This window comes from Dreissena polymorpha, chromosome 6 (assembly GCF_020536995.1).
Source record: "Dreissena polymorpha isolate Duluth1 chromosome 6, UMN_Dpol_1.0, whole genome shotgun sequence".
Classification (NCBI taxonomy): Eukaryota; Metazoa; Mollusca; class Bivalvia; order Myida; family Dreissenidae; genus Dreissena; species Dreissena polymorpha.
Window position 1 is genome coordinate 920,004 of NC_068360.1, and position 12,751 is coordinate 932,754.

Consider the following 12,751-nt stretch of genomic DNA (forward strand, 5'->3'; position numbering starts at 1 on the left):
CAGTTTAAATGGATGGGACGGAATATACAGGTATAGTGCTCATAAGTTCAACTCGGATACGTGCATACTGAGTGCATTCGAGAAAGTAATGTGATGTCGTTTCGTGGAGTTCAAAGAGACACAGAGGTGATGTTATGATGTTGAAAAGATGTTAAATAAGGGCCCTACACTTAAGCGCGTTTAAACATTTGAGAGCGTCTTGCGCCAGATGAAAAAAGGATTTGGAGTCGGTCGATCTATGTTAATGTTCCTTTTCAAGGAAATGATCGATTCGGCGTTTTTGATATAATCGGAAAATTTAATCCATTTAGATACAGTAGATGGTAGGAACGATTTTGATTCCAGTGATGTTGGGCCTGAATTGTTTGAAGATGTGAAGAATTTCTGAGAGAGTAATTGCTGCCTGACCCAACTATTGTGGGCTAAAGAGATTGTAAATAAGTAGGTACATCACTAGAGTTCATTTTATACAATAATATTAATTTATGTTTACGTCTTCGTTGACTAATTTCCCATCCTAGCTCATAATAAAGATCGTCTAATGTGAAAGAAACCGATCAAGTGCTGGTCTGTGGGTATTCATCCAACCCTGTCCTTCAGGTTGATATTGAGGGAAAGAAGAAGATTGCTAAATTGGCCTCACAGAAAGATGGGGTTACAAACCCTCGCTCTGTTCACTACAACAGACACACTTGTTCTGTCATCATTGGATTGTATAACAAGAACGAATTTAAGATTCGTCATTATCCGTATGGATTAGGGATTTTTTTGTGTGCGGAACTCAAAAAGTAAAACAGTGGGAGTAATGTAAACTTGTTGCTCACCCAAGTTATGTAATTCAGATTTTGAGATAAATGGAGTTATTACCCTCTTTCCTTAATTGTTAGAAAAGTATTTCTTCTATGTGATGAATACATTATAAACACACTTATCAGCATGTGGACAGCGGTCATGGTATTCTGGTCCTTTTAATTACCCCCAGAATTCAATCTCTCCAAGTTTGATGGCTAATGGGATTGTGTTTACGTGGATGTGCAACATAAAATGTTGATAATCGTATGAAACTAAATGTCTGTCCATCTGGAACTCTGCGAGGAAAGGAATGATTCGAGCAAATTATTCACATTTCATTAAAACTCAATATGCAGTATCCGAATGGGTTCTGTTCCAGACATTTTCAACTCTTTAATTACAAGTTTTGTATGGAATTTTGTTTCCTCGCTAAATTGATGGAACTCATGATCTGTAGTATTCTTGTAAATAAGATACATGTGTATATTTGTTAGATCTTTACACTCAGATGACTTATAACAGAGCTTTTTTCCATTTGTCATACTTATTTAAGACATTTCAGTTGCATATAAGATTGCAAGAGCTAATAAGTCGATTGTGTTTTGATTGGGCATGATTTCCTTTGCTTACAAAGGCATCATTATTATAATCATTCTGATTTATGTTTCAAATATATATAATTAATGTATGCTTGCATATAAATAAATGTAGAAGACATAGGCATGGTTTTATTATTATTCGACAATTTATTAAAAATAAATATGCATACTCATTCAACAATATAACCAATAACTAGTCTCCTAGAAATACTAGTTTGCTTGAAACACTTTTCCTCTTTATATAAACTTATTAAAAACAGTGTCATGAATTGAATCATTGCTCATATTGTCACATCAAAGATATGAACAACAAAATGTTTGTTATGTCTATATCCATATTACATATAACCAAGTCCTCTCCTTCTTCTGTAAAATTTCATATTCACTCGGCTCCTGTAAGAATAAAGAGCTACACAGTAAGAACAAATATATGATGTTAAGAAGAAAATTTCCTGTAAAAATATTTATTTAAATGACCCACATCATGTGAAAATGCAGTTTACACCATATGTCGACAGTGAAATTGCAGACCAGCCTGCGCATCAACACAATCTGTTCAGGATCTGGTCAGGTCACTGTCCTCTTATTATACCACGAAACCTTGCATGACTTTATAACGGAAATTGTAGCTCCTGACGAGGTTGCGCAGGCTGGTCTAGAGCTACGCTGGCCTCATAAGTATTTAGACCCATTTTCGCATGATGCGGCTAAAATGACTTTTCAACTTTCTCTCAACATTCTAAAAAGACCTTTGACTACAAAGCTGACAGACAAATATCTGCAATTTTTGTACTACGCAATGTACAAATTGAAGAATTTCTCCAACATTATACTAAACATAGTCAAACAGACACCAATAAATAACACAAAGAGAGAGCTTTAAATAAGAAATGCACAACTCACGGCACAACTTCCACATGATCCAGAGCCCATTGATCCTTCCCCTCCCCACCATGGACTGGCTGCCACCAGCGGAACTGAACACCCTCCAGCTGAGCCTGATACGGAAGGTCATATGCCATACGCTTTGGGGTCAAATGATCCGCAGGATCATGCCTAGCCAGCAGTCTCCACTCTGAGCCCTGGAAAAAAGTATACCTTATCAATTAAAAGTAAACAGAATTACGAGTCCAGAGTAAAATGAACAAATGTGTTCTTAGACTTGCAACTTAACAAGAGAGCAATGGTGACCCTTGTACACTCACATGAGTTAACAAACACAAATTGTTGAAAAATTGAACGGGTGATCTATATTTTTACTCCACTTTACTCACATTCAAACAGCGCCTTCATGTTTTCAACAAAAACATTCCTACCAAGTTTCATAAAAAATTAAGACAATTTTTTTTGTAATCTCCCTCAAGATGTGAATCTTATCAAGGTTGAGTTCGATTCTGAGTAAGTGCATCCAGGCAAAATCTTAGAGATACCTTTTTCCCACTCTAGAGACCACATTTATGACTAAATTCTGATGCAACTTAGTCTAGATATTAATCTCGACTATATCTAGGCTAAGTTTGAATGATGGTCCTATGCAACCTAGAACTAGGTTACGAGATCAAATCTTAGAAAACCTTGTTATCACTGTAGAGGACATAATATCTTAATCAATCTTGGTCAGAATATTCACCTTGAAAATATCTAGGCAAAGCTTTAATCTTGGTAACGTGCATACAGAAAACTTAATCAACAGGTTAAATCTGGACCAAAAAAAATGCAACCACTTTGGAGACAACATTTATGGCTTAATCTCCATGAAACTTGGTCACAATCTTTATTTTGACAACATCTAAGTTAAGTAGTATTCTTTGTCACATGCGTACAAAACCACAGTCACTTGGTCAAACATTTGAATAGCATTGTTAACCCTCTGGCAGCCACATTAATGTTTCAATCTTGGCAAGACTTGTCAGAATATCTAGGCCGAAAGCCAATCTGGGTCATGTACGTTCTTAAACAAGGTCTTGATATGAAATTTAAGATAAAACCTTGTTACAAGTAAGGATGCCATATTTATGACTCAATATTGATAACACTTTATGAGAATATTATTTTTGACAATACCAAGGCAAAGTCAAATGTGTTTAAAAACTAGGTCTTAAGGTAAAGTTTTAACAATTAGTTTACCTCTAACTCAGGTGAGCGATTCAGGACCACTATGGCCCTGTTATTAAGTTTTATGTCTCAAATGAAAGAATAGGTTGGTGAATAAATATCAAGGTTGCCTAACTTGAAATTAAAATTGTGGACAGACAAAACTAGATATTGTCTCTGTATTGACCAATACCCTCACCCATGCATCATTTATTCAGTTAAGTTATTAAGCAAGTTGCTACAATCAAGAATATATTGTTGGATACATGTAACTCTGCCCATCACACCTTATTATTGAATACTAGTGCATAACAGAAACATAACTTACTTATTTTGCAGCAAAACATACATTATTTGCTGAACAGGGCACCAAGGCATAACTTATTTATTGAAAACTTTAGCAAAACATGCTTTATTTTTGGGATAACTAAAGTGAAGCATATCCTTATTTATTGAAAACTGAAGCAAATGCTAATTAAAAACTTAAATAGTGCATCAAAGCTTACCTTATTTGTTGAATACTGCAGCAAAACACCCCTGTACTGTGAGGCATCTTCCATTTTAACATTGCACTCAGGTGTTTGTGCACGACATCCTATTTGTAGCACAAACATTATTTTGCTGAAAAAACAAATTCACACATTGACTCAAATAGTAAATGACAATAAAATGTATACTTTTATTTTCACTACATGTAATGCATGAATGTCACAAATCAGTTTATTTGTTCAGTTTACAATTGAAGGTGACCAGTATATACCTTGGTCTAGTAAGGTCCATTTCCACAGTGCGTGCCTCCCTCTGACCACACCCATTAAAGTACAGGGTCTTGCCATGGGCATATGGTAACAGGGCGCCACATCCAAACCCAATACCTCCACCTGACACCCACTCACAGCGTGTTGCATAGATGCCATCTTCAAATGAATCAAAGATGCGGCTTGGCTGCTTCTTCAATGGCATACATGACACACCTGCATGAACAGTGAATTTATTACAAAATAGTGTTTGTGATTATTTAGAAAAGAATTTTTTTTTAAATCTAATATTTATACAAGTTTATATGACCCGTCAATCAAACCAGGTTATATTGATGTATCTATGTCCATCAGTTGATCAATTGGTAGACCAATTTTCTTTTCTTTTTTCCAACCGATGAGGTTGCTTTTTACCACCATCTCTAAAAATGTTTAAATTTTGAACATTAGGCTAGGCAAAATCGACTCTGAAATTGTTGAGTTACCGCCCTTGAATGATCTGAAAAATGACTATTTGTGCCGTTTGTGATTTTGAAGTCCAACATTTTCATCAATCTTTACAAAACTTCATAAAAATATTTGCTTTATTAATATATTAGACGAGATCAATAAGTTCAAGGAATACTTGGGTTATGACCATTAATAACTTGAAATTGTCCATGGAACAATTTCTACTTGATTTTTAACCATAATTGATGAAATTGTTTTAGAGAAAAGTTAAATGCTACTTTTAGGACATCACAATTGTGACCTTGATGGAGGATGGGCATTTTGTCCATTTTAAGGAGCAAAAATATTAAAAGGTCCATGTTCATGTTCCATACAAAACTGAACTTACTTTAAAACATAGCTGGTGAATTACTGTTTTAGGAAAAAAATATTGATTTAACTACAATATGTACATAATTTCATAGACATTAACAAGCTTCATTATGAAAAAGTTATTCAAGAGATAAGAGCACATGTGGAAAAAAAAGAAAGAATTTTGTTTAACCCTTTCAGTGCGGGAACCGAATTTTAAAGGCCTTTGCAAACAGTTTGGATCCAGATGATACGCCACAAAACGTGCATCAGGATCCAAACTGTTTGCTATTCTGATAGTATTATTTGGAAACAAATTGAAGAAAAAGCTAATTTAAGAAATTCAGCAGACGACATTTTAGCAGACGACAAATTTCCCAGCATGCAAAGGGTTAAAACACTATTCTTCAAGATAACAAAGGATGTTACCAGTGTATCCCTCATCACAGTGGCAGGTTCCCCCCTTGCAGTCCCCTCGCCCATGACACATGACAGGGCAGCTCTCCCCGATGTAGATATCGTCCAGGGCCCAGCCCGGAGCAGACTGGTTCCCTGTATCCTGGAGCCAACGGAACCTCGTTGTACTGAAAATAGCAATGGAACCTTGCTGTACTGAAATTAGCGACGGAAACTTGTACTGATATTAGCAACATTGTCTTTGATTTGATATGAGGGAATAACAATGTTTGGCTCTTCTCTGTCAAAAGGAAAAAAAAAAGATAATAAAGACAATTTATGGAGCTGTGTTTAACTAAAATTAACAAACAAAATGTTTAAGTAGTGTTACATATTAATATGAAAAGGTGAAACTATGAATTATTAAGCTGAGGTCAACACCAAATTAACATAGAAATTGTAAAGTTTGTGCTAAAAGGTCATGAATGAGTTTTATGGTGAAGTTGACATGATTTTTAAGTGTTCACTGCGTAAAATTTACAGACAATTGTATGATAAAACTGAATTACCAGTAAGGAGGCATCAGTTCAAAATTTTCAGGCATTATTCATTCAAAAGTATCTGACAAAACATGTCATGTAACTATGGCAACACACCTGGAGAAAGTTTTCTCTGGTAAGCCGACAGTGACACGAGACCACACAGGGTTTCTGTCCACCGTGTATTCACTGGCAACATGGTACATGTTGGGGCTACAGTCCATTCTCAGATTCACGTCCGGCAGACACGTGGGTACCACCTCGTGCCATGTGTCCACCAGGGGGTTCTTGTTAAACATGAGTCTGACTGGAGGGTGGCTATCACACACATTGAAGGCCTTGTTGCACCCAACTACAATCTGAAAATAAGGATGTAAGGATACATTATATAAAATCTGAAATGGTTTAATGATAACAAACAAGGACGTGCATTCAGCCAATCTTAGACTAAAGCATAACCAAAAACAAGAGAAACTATGAGATACACATGCATGCCAAATATAAAGCTGCTATCTTCAATATTGCAACAGTTATTGCAAATGTTAAAGTTTGACCAACTAACAGACAGGGCGAAAACAATATGTCCCCAGTACAGACTGGGGGACATAAAAGAAACAAACACAAATTCTTAGTGTGAATATACACATGCTACAAATGCTGCTAAAGTCAATACATTTTGTAACAGATTGTTTGTAATGTAAAGCCTTCTTTATGTCTTAAATCAGTTGAACATAAGTTTGTGCCATAGATTTAGAATAAATCCCACATGTATTAACTGTTTTTCAGTGAAAATTGTGTACCGGGTAGATACTAAAAAAAACAACAAATAACCACTTTTATAATCTTGTTTTGTATTTTTACAAAACATAATTTTATTAAGAAATACAAATGGGCTATACAGACAAAAAGATTTACATTGTTTTATTGTGTCTAATGCTCATTTAAAACCCATGTTTCAATCAGAACTGACTTATTAAGTTAACCTTTCCATGTAACTGGTTAACTGAAAAAAAACTAAACATGTTTAAGCATACTATGAAGAATGTCATATAGCTAGTACAAGTATTTACTTAAATTTCTTTTAATAATTTAAGATTGCTTTGTTGAATACAAAAGCGGCCATATCAGTTAGTGTTTTTTTTAATGTATTATAAAATGTATTCACATAGATTTGTAAATATGTTGAATTTTGGATATATTTATTCCGCGTTAAAGGCAAATGTGTAAGAAGTTCTATGAACTACACAAATTAACTATGTTCATGTTCAGTATTCATTATTCTATTTGTGTTGGTGCCGATTATGTTTCGCATCATTATGTTTCGCAATGTGTGGCTTACAAAATATTGTGTTTCCTTGTTTATCAGTTTAAACTTTGTAAAGTTTGTAAATTGCTTATCAAAATATCAAAATAAGCCATATAACTCTCTACTGCTTGATTTGTATTGACATGTAAGTAAATGTGTCAATACCGTCAACACTAATAGCTACCACTCCCAATAGTACACAAGCTACATTTTCGAGAATAAAACTAATAAATATTGACAATTATCAAAACAACCATCACTTTGCAATGAAAAAGACACTGGTTTATTGCCTTTTTTACTTTGATTATTGATACATTATTGATTCCCGTCGTTGTTGTGGTATATTGTTTTAAGTAGGCCCAAGGGTAATTTTGTAGTATTGCATGAGCAAAATAAAAATGGAAAAAAGCATTATTAAAACAAGAGATGTGTTTGTCAGAAACACAATGCCCCCTACTGCGCCGCTTTGATACATGTTTTTTTACCTTTGACCTTGAAGGATGACCTTGACCATACATGCCATAATTTTTAAGACCAATTCCAGGACATTGAGTTAAATTGTCCGGGACTTTTGCCAATTTTCCGGGACATGTTTAAAATGTAGCGATATTTATAGACATATGCATTTTTGGTACGTTTTTTTTGTGTTTCGCATCGTTAATTGCAAAAGTTCGAAAGCCTATCCGAAATACACTTGATCTATTAACGTCAAATTAAACATTACTACTTCTGTTACTAGATACAAGCCACGTGTTTTCAGTGTAAGCGTTCTAAACATAGATGGTGACGTCACTGCGTTATTGTTATTAAGACCGGTGTGTAACGCGTAGTTGTTGATACGACATGGCGAACGCATTTCAAATTCACTTATTATTTTTAACGTATGTTTACTGGGGGTTTAGAACAAGACAATAATAAACCAAGTGAGGATGACGTTTTTATATGCTTACTTTTTTACTCAACTTCTTTGTCGGTTAAACGTGCGAACATAAACTGCTTTTAATGTTTTACTCAGCGATGTTGGACTTCAGATGTGTGAACAACTATCCTTTGCCCTTACACAGCGGGAAATAATGACGTTGTAGATTAAAGTCAATTAACAACCACATTAAACAATGCCGCCTTTTCGGTTTGACCGCGAACGTGAGACAATCGATATGATAACAGGACCCCTGTTAATTGATCGATTTTGACACGTAGCGTAGTCTGCCTATTCGGGTAGGCATTGTCATGGAGACGCTGCAGATATACACAGATTCGAGGTGCAGTTAAGCCTATTAAGATAAGGTACATGTATATATGGATTTGTATATGCCGGGACATTTGACAGATTTCCGGGACAGCGGGACAAGTTCTTCATTTCCGGGACTGTCCCGGACAATCCGGGACGTATGGCATGTATGCCTTGACCTTTCACCACTCAAAATGTGCAGCTTCATGAGATACACATGCATGCCAAATATCAAGTTGCTATGTGAAGGGACATAGAAGTTATGAGCATTTTTCGAAACCTAAATGCGAAACCTAAATGCAAAGTGTGACGGAAGGACTGACGGACGGACGGTTCGATCACTATATGCCCTCCTTCAGGGGCATAAAAAAACAGTTTCAGGTTAAACACTACCAATTAAGTAAATGGTTAACTGATTGTTTTAGTAGATTAACTGGTTAACATGTTGCATCCCTACTGTTAAGAAATTTAACCTTTAAATGACAGCTTTGGCTTCAAAATTGATTATAAAGGGTAAACAAGGGACAAAATTGTCACAAAACCAGGTTTTCATTGTGAAAAAAAAATATGATAAAGGGAGAAAACTCAAACTGAACTTTTGAAATGAACAAACAAAATTTACCCCCTTTGTAAGTTTGTTTTTAAAAAAAATCTATTTTTAGTCGTGGCGACCTTGACATTGAAGATATTGACGTGATTCTTTCGTGCGACACACCGTCCCATGATGGTGAACAAATGTGGCAAATGATTTTAAAATGTCACAATGAATGACATAGTTATGGCCAGGACAAGCTCATTTATGGCCATTTTTGACCTTTGAACTCAAAGTGTGACCTTGACCTTGGAGATATCGACGTAATTATTTCGCGCGACACACCGTCCAATGATGGTGAACAAATGTGCCAAATGATTTTAAAATCTGACAATGAACGACATAGTTATGGCCCGGACAAGCTTGTTCCGCCCGCCCGCCAGCCTGCCAGCCTGCCAGCCAGCCAGCCAGCCAGCCCGCCCGCATTCGCCAATCTAATAACCAGTTTTTTCCTTCGGAAAACCTGGTTAAAAACTTGGTTAAAAATGATGTGTTTGATTGAAAATTTAATTTCAAACAGAGATGAAGAAAAAAAGGGAAACTGAAAAGCACAATCTATATTTTAATTTAAATATAGAAGAAAAAGATTTGATACTGCAAAATAGTAAAAAATTAGCAATACATTTGAAAAAAAAAAGTTCAAAATAGGGATGTTAAACTGCATTTTAAATTAAAGATTATACAATTAAAACCATTTTCAGAAGGAAACCAATACAAAACACAGCATATTGTTTAAAGTAAATACCAAGAGAAACAAAATGACAAAGAATTGAAAAAATACACACGGACTGACCTTAAACTGCAGGATATAGTTATGTTGAACAATAGCCTGCTTAGTGGTGAAGTGCCTCTGTCCTGTCCCTTCCTCCCACACAATAGCACTTCCCTCCTTTTTGCACATTTCCTCTGCAATGTGACCTTGAACGTTGAACTCCCAGGGCTGATCATTCAGTATGACAGACTCATTAAAATGTATCTGAACCTGGGCTGGGTTGATCTCATGTCCCCCTGAAAAGCATTTGTTAAGATAATTTAACTGTCACTCTTACAATAAGACAGACATTATTTTCAAAATAATTTTGATGACAAAAGAGTTATGTTGTGAAGATTGTTAACATTATTAGCAGGTAAATGTTACTTATCCTGACACAAGATGGTAACTACATTCACAACAACTAGCGCATGTCAATAATTTGCATAAATCAGATGTACACATTAGTTTTTGTGCTGTATGCATGTTGAGAATTTTCTTTGTAAGCAATACATTCTCCTGACATACAAATGAATTATCACTTGAAGTTGTAATTGATCAATTTAACATTGCAATATGTAATCTCAATATTCACTTACCAATGTACACGTTATCAAGGGCCCAAGATGGCTGCTCCCTGCTAGGGTCCTGAGACAACGGCTGCCACCAGCGAACCCTGGTACTCGGCGTACGGGCGGTCTGTGGGAGCCGGATGTAGTCGTGCCGAGGGTCCGAGTAGCCTGTGTAGTCCAGTATGTGGAGGGTGTGCCAGTGTATGCCCCCATCAGTGGAAAACTGGAGGACTACGCTCTGATCATGACTGAAGGGCTTGAAGCAGCCTGTACCGTTACCAGCACCACCAATACTTGCCATGTACTGAACAAACCTGTGAACATATGTCATACAAGCATGTACCGTTACCAGCACCACCAACCAAGCCATGTGCTGAACAAACCTGTGAACATGTGTGATACTAGCAGCCTGTACCTTTACAAGCACCACCAAAACTTGCCATGTACTGAACAAACCTGTGAACATATGTCATACAATAATAGATTGTTTGCTTCAGTCTGCTTCTTCATTACCGGTAAATCAATATTGTTGTTAAATTAATATTTTTATTTACATTAGATGTAAGAAATCGTTCTAAACAGGTTTTTGTTTCAGAGGAAGGGTAAAATATTGCAAGTTTAAAGGATCCTCAGTATCCATACTTAATGCATAATTGTGATATGCCTTGAAACACAATTTTGATTGATGTAATGTCTATAATAATAATTTGTGCGTAATTATATTATTTATAAATAATTTTGATTAAGTCTTTGTAAACCAAAAGATATTTAATATAATCAAAATATTACACAACAACATACAAGCGTAAATGCTAGCACAATACCATGCTATGCTTAAATGAACTGAACAAACTTGTGAAATCAAGGGGCACTAACAACCTATTTTTATGTTGATATAGACTTTGATCAACAAATAAGCACTTCAACTTAGCCATTTATAACTATAGAGCTTTTTTTCAAAAGCGACTAAAAATACCACAGCACTGCTTTCTCATAGGAATAGCAGTCAAGCCAATAGCTAAGTCCAAAGGCACTCAGGACATTGTGGAGCAATGGGCATGAAAAAGATGTCTTGCAAATCTATCCATCATGTTTATAATTTATTTTAAATGTCAATTCAATATCTCAAGAAATGATGAACACACTTTGAACATGTAATGCTTTTGCCATAAAAATGGCAAAGTTCAAGAGTACATAACTACAGAATATATGCATCAATGGGCATGGAAAGTGTCTTGCACATCTACACATCATGTAAAATTTTAATTCTATTACTTGAGAAATGTAGAAGTAGTTTGGTCCACATTTTTATTTTCTGTAAAACATATGGTTCAAGGGAAAATGCTTAAGGAACTTGTATGGATCACTGGGAATAAAAAAGGTGTCCTGCAATCAGCATGAAATTTGCAATTAAATCGCTTGAGAAATATAAGTGCTCCACAAACTTATAACAATTTTTGCGGACAGACCGACTAACCAACCAACTAACGGACAGCGTGAGTTCTATATAATATACCTCCTGCCAAACCTTGTTTTCGGGGATATAAATACACATGAAATGAAATGAGATCTATTCAGGGGTTGAAAATAACAATAACAATAAATCAAAATAGCAAACAACCCAAATAGGGTAGTTAAAAATTAAAAATCTAATTTCAAATTAAATTTAAAAAAAGGGCAGGAAGAACCAAAATAATTCTTTGAAATAACCAGGAATTCAGATTAACTGTATTTAAAATAATGATGATTTACTGCATCTTACATCAGCTATTTAACTTTTAATTGAATACAAATGCCAGGGCAGTGACCTACTTTGCATCTCTAAGGTCAAGGTCATGGGTGACAACCTGCCTCAGTCCCGGCCCATTCTGTACCAATGCAGTCTTTTCCACCAATGGAATGCAAGCATTCTGAGCAGCGCCACCTTGAATCAACTCCCACTTGGATTTGTCTATACTGGCTGTGTCAAAGATATCCTTTAGCTCAGACTGGAAAAAAAACAACATCAATACAATTATATTTATATTTTGTGCAGAGACAGTATCAAATAAACTATTTATAAACTACAATTTTTTATACACATAATTATTAACAAGATAAGTATATTCAGAGTTTGTGTTTATTTTTATTTTTACATATCAACCAAAACATGTTTTGTATGGTTTGCTCGAAATATTTACATTATTTCTTTTATTCAATTACAAAGCATTATATGATACATATTTTTGTAATTTTGATTACCAAATGTGTAAGCCTGAACCTAGAAATTGTGTATTATGTAACAATGCAAATTGTGATTTAACAAATTGTTGACAAATGC

The 12,751-nt window shown here is 35.3% G+C and overlaps 1 protein-coding gene across 1 annotated transcript in view; it reads right to left on the reverse strand.

Moving 5' to 3' along the window:
• Window positions 1-1,513: 1,513 nt before the first annotated feature.
• LOC127834548 (reelin-like) overlaps window positions 1,514-12,751 on the reverse strand; it is a 36,506-nt gene continuing 25,268 nt past the window's right edge. The window contains exons 20-28 of the mRNA XM_052360529.1: window positions 12,244-12,419; window positions 10,459-10,745; window positions 9,902-10,116; window positions 6,097-6,338; window positions 5,474-5,628; window positions 4,246-4,459; window positions 3,992-4,106; window positions 2,295-2,473; window positions 1,514-1,784 (exon numbers count right to left, since the gene is read on the reverse strand). Coding sequence (XP_052216489.1) covers window positions 1,730-1,784; window positions 2,295-2,473; window positions 3,992-4,106; window positions 4,246-4,459; window positions 5,474-5,628; window positions 6,097-6,338; window positions 9,902-10,116; window positions 10,459-10,745; window positions 12,244-12,419 — 1,638 coding nt within the window. The 3' untranslated portion in view covers window positions 1,514-1,729. The remainder of the gene's footprint in view (window positions 1,785-2,294; window positions 2,474-3,991; window positions 4,107-4,245; window positions 4,460-5,473; window positions 5,629-6,096; window positions 6,339-9,901; window positions 10,117-10,458; window positions 10,746-12,243; window positions 12,420-12,751) is intronic.